At 52.5% G+C, this 3,316-nt stretch overlaps 1 protein-coding gene across 1 annotated transcript in view; it reads right to left on the bottom strand.

Annotated features, from left to right (window-relative positions):
* Positions 1-294: 294 nt before the first annotated feature.
* Positions 295-3,316, bottom strand: part of ZNF425 (zinc finger protein 425) — a 15,694-nt gene continuing 12,672 nt past the window's right edge. The window contains exon 3 of the mRNA XM_011941423.1: positions 295-3,071. Coding sequence (XP_011796813.1) covers positions 1,120-3,071 — 1,952 coding nt within the window. The 3' untranslated portion in view covers positions 295-1,119. The remainder of the gene's footprint in view (positions 3,072-3,316) is intronic.

Here is a 3,316-nt window from a genome sequence, read left to right on the forward strand (position 1 = left end):
CAAAGATTGACAGTCTGAGAGACAGATGAGGGTTTGCCAGAATAGCCTGGAAAATTATCTTATAATGTTAGATTAGGCCACAGGGCAAAAAAAATAGAGTGATACCACGGACTGACAGTATTTTTGCCTTTGGTATTTTCCTCAGAGACCCTGTTAAGTATAGTTCTTTGAGAACTGACGTAACACTGTCAAAAATGTAGGGGGGTTAGATAAATAACACTGCCTGTTACTCACAATGGTGGATTTTTAGGTGATTTAAGTAAAATTCAGAAGGAAAGAACACATGGGTAATCATTTTAACAAATGAGATAGTGGAAGACATTTATTTTCAGCATTATGGAAACATTCCAAGAAGCAGATGCCCTCTCACCATGTGAGAGAAAATGAAAACCCACTATGAGAGAAAACTGAAGGCTTTAATACAGATTTAAGTAAAATGGCCTGGTAATGGAAAAGCTGACTGAGGAGTATGTTCCTGCCTGTAACATTTCTTCGCTCAGGCTGTAGTTTCTGAATTTAATGAAGGGATTATTGGATGACACTGAAGAGATCTGTTGGACTAGCAGATCAGTATAAATGTTTCCTCCATGACTGGCAGGTCTTTCCTATGAGGATTACTGAGGGAGATGTCTCTTTGACTGGATTATCTGGAACTTTTGTCAAGGAGCCATCGGGTTCTGCAGACCACACATCCAGCCAGTGTGTCTATAGCCAGTATTTTGTGATTTTTTTTTTTTTTTTGAGACAAGGTCTTGCTCTGTCACCCAGGCTACAGTGCAGTGGTGTGAGCATGGCTCACTGCAGCCTCTACCTCCTGGGCTCAAGCGATCCTCCTGCCTCAGCCCCCCAAAGTAGCTGGGACCACAAGCATGCACCATAACACCTGGCTGACTTTCGTATTTTTTGTAGAGAGGGAATCTTGCAATGTTGCCCAGGCTGGTCTCAAACTCCTAGGCTCAGGCGATCCTCCCCCCGGGCCTCCCAAAGTGCTGGGATTACAGGCGGGAGCCACTGTGCCCCATCTTACCCTGTGAATCCTTCAACCTGCCTCAACTCGAGCCAACAGAGCTGCTGGCACCACCTGAAAGCTGTGGTTGCCTGACTACCGCATGGCCTGACCTAGAGGCTGGAGGGCTTCTCCTTGGCATGCACCGCAATGTGGGTCTTGAGCGCCCCCACGTACGTGAAGCTCCTTCCACACTCATCACAAGAAAAAGGCCTCTCCCCACTGTGAAGGCACAGATGGGCCTTCAGGATTCTCTTCTGGAAGAAGCCTTTGCCACACTCAGGACACTGGAAGGGCCTCTCTCCACTGTGCGTATACAAGTGGACCTTCAAGCTGCCCCTGATGCAGTAGCTCTTGTCACACTCCGGACACTGGAAGGGCTTCTCCCCGCTGTGGACTCGAATGTGTTCTGTGAGCCGGTACTGTTGAGTGAAACTTTTGCCACACATCACACAAGAGAACGGCTTTTGACCACTGTGCTGCAGCAGGTGGCTTTTCAGATTTCCCTTGAGGCGGAAAGTCTTCTGGCATTCAGGACACTGGTAGGGCTTCTCGCCACTGTGCAGCCTCAGGTGCTCGGTGAGCTGAGACTGATGCGTGTAGGTCTTGCCGCACTCACCGCACGCGAAGGGCTTCTCGTCCCTGTGCATCCGCTGATGGAACTTCATGGAGGCCTTCCAGGAGAAGCTCTTGTCGCACTCGGGACACTGGAAGGGCTCCTCGCCACTGTGAAGCCTCGTGTGCTCTGTGAGATGCGCGCGCCGGCGGAAACTGCGGCCGCACTCGGCGCAGGGGAACGGCTTTTCCGTGGTGTGGACCTTCAGGTGCTGCGTCAGCCGCGACTGCTGAGAAAAGGTCTTTTTGCACTCACCGCAGGGAAACTCCTTCTGCCCGTCGTGGACTCTGGTGTGGCAGGCGAGCTTGGAGGGCCGCGTGAAGCGCTTGCCGCACTCGGCGCAGGGGAAGGGCTTCTGCTCGCTGTGCAGGCGCTGGTGGGCGCGCATGGCGTTCCTCCAGAAGAAGCCCCTGCTGCACTCGGGGCACTGGAAAGGCCTCTTCCCGCTGTGCTGCAGCCCGTGGGCTTTCAGGCTTCTCTTGAGGCGGAAACTTTTGTTACACTCGGGACACGAAAAGGGCTTCTCTCCCGTGTGAACTCTGATGTGCTCGTCCAGCTTAATCTTGTAGATGAATTTCCTGCCGCATTCATCACAAGAAAACGGCTTTTCCTCGCTGTGCGTCCTCTGGTGGGTCTTCAGGGCAGCCTTCCGGCAGAAGCTCCGGCCACACTCGGGACAGTGGAAGGGCCTCTTCCCGCTGTGCTGGGACAGATGGACCTTCATGCCTCTCTTCAGGCGGAAGCACCGGTCACACTGCGGACACTGGAAGGGCTTCTCTCCGCTGTGCAGCCGCAGGTGCTCTGTGAGCTCGCACTGCTGCACGAAGGCCCGGCCGCACTCCCCGCAGCAGAACGGCCGCTCCCCGCGGTGCAGACACAGGTGCTTCTTCAGGTTGGCCCTGTACCGGAAGGTCTTGTCGCACTCAGGGCACGGGTAGGGCCGCTGGCCGGTGTGGACAACCTGATGAGTGACGAGGCTGCCCTTCAGAAAGTAGCTCTTCTCACACTCACTGCACTGGAACCGCTTCTTCTGACACAGGAGCCTCTGCGTCCGCCTCAGTTCGGACTTCCCTCTGGACGTGTTTTTGTACTTTGGATATCTGCAGAGCTGGCTCTTGGAGTGGCTCCGTTTGTGCTTTAGCAAATCCCTCCTTACTTGGAAGACTTTCCTACAGACATAGCAGGAATAGCATCTTGGCCCTGTGGGAATTTCTAAGTGCCCTGGCGTCTCCCGAGGCTTATGCCGCAGGTCTTTCTTGTCTGGATCAGATGCTGTGATGCTGACTTTTTTATTTAGAATCTCTGCTTCTTTGAGACGTGGAGACTGGAAGGTGGCTCTTTGAGCTGATAAAATCTTTCTCTCCTTCCCTGGTAAGGCAGCACCCAAGTCCTGTTTTTGAGGACCATTTAAACGGCAATCCTCTTTTGTCCTGAGAGTTCCTTCGTGATCTGGAGCGGAAAAAAGTATCACTCTCATCAGTGATATGTCTACCCTATAATTGGGTTCTAGGGCTGCCTTTTAAACTTTTTTTATTATTTTATTATTATTTGTGATAGAGTGTCGCTCTGTTGCCCAGGCTGGAGTGTAGTGGCGCGATCTTGGCTCACTGCAACCTCCACCTCCTGGGTTCAAGCAGTTCTCCTGCCTCAGCCTTCCGAGTAGCTGGAATTACGAGAGTGTGCCGCCATGCACG

Source organism: Colobus angolensis, unplaced genomic scaffold (assembly GCF_000951035.1).
Source record: "Colobus angolensis palliatus isolate OR3802 unplaced genomic scaffold, Cang.pa_1.0 Scaffold2, whole genome shotgun sequence".
Lineage (NCBI taxonomy): Eukaryota > Metazoa > Chordata > Mammalia > Primates > Cercopithecidae > Colobus > Colobus angolensis.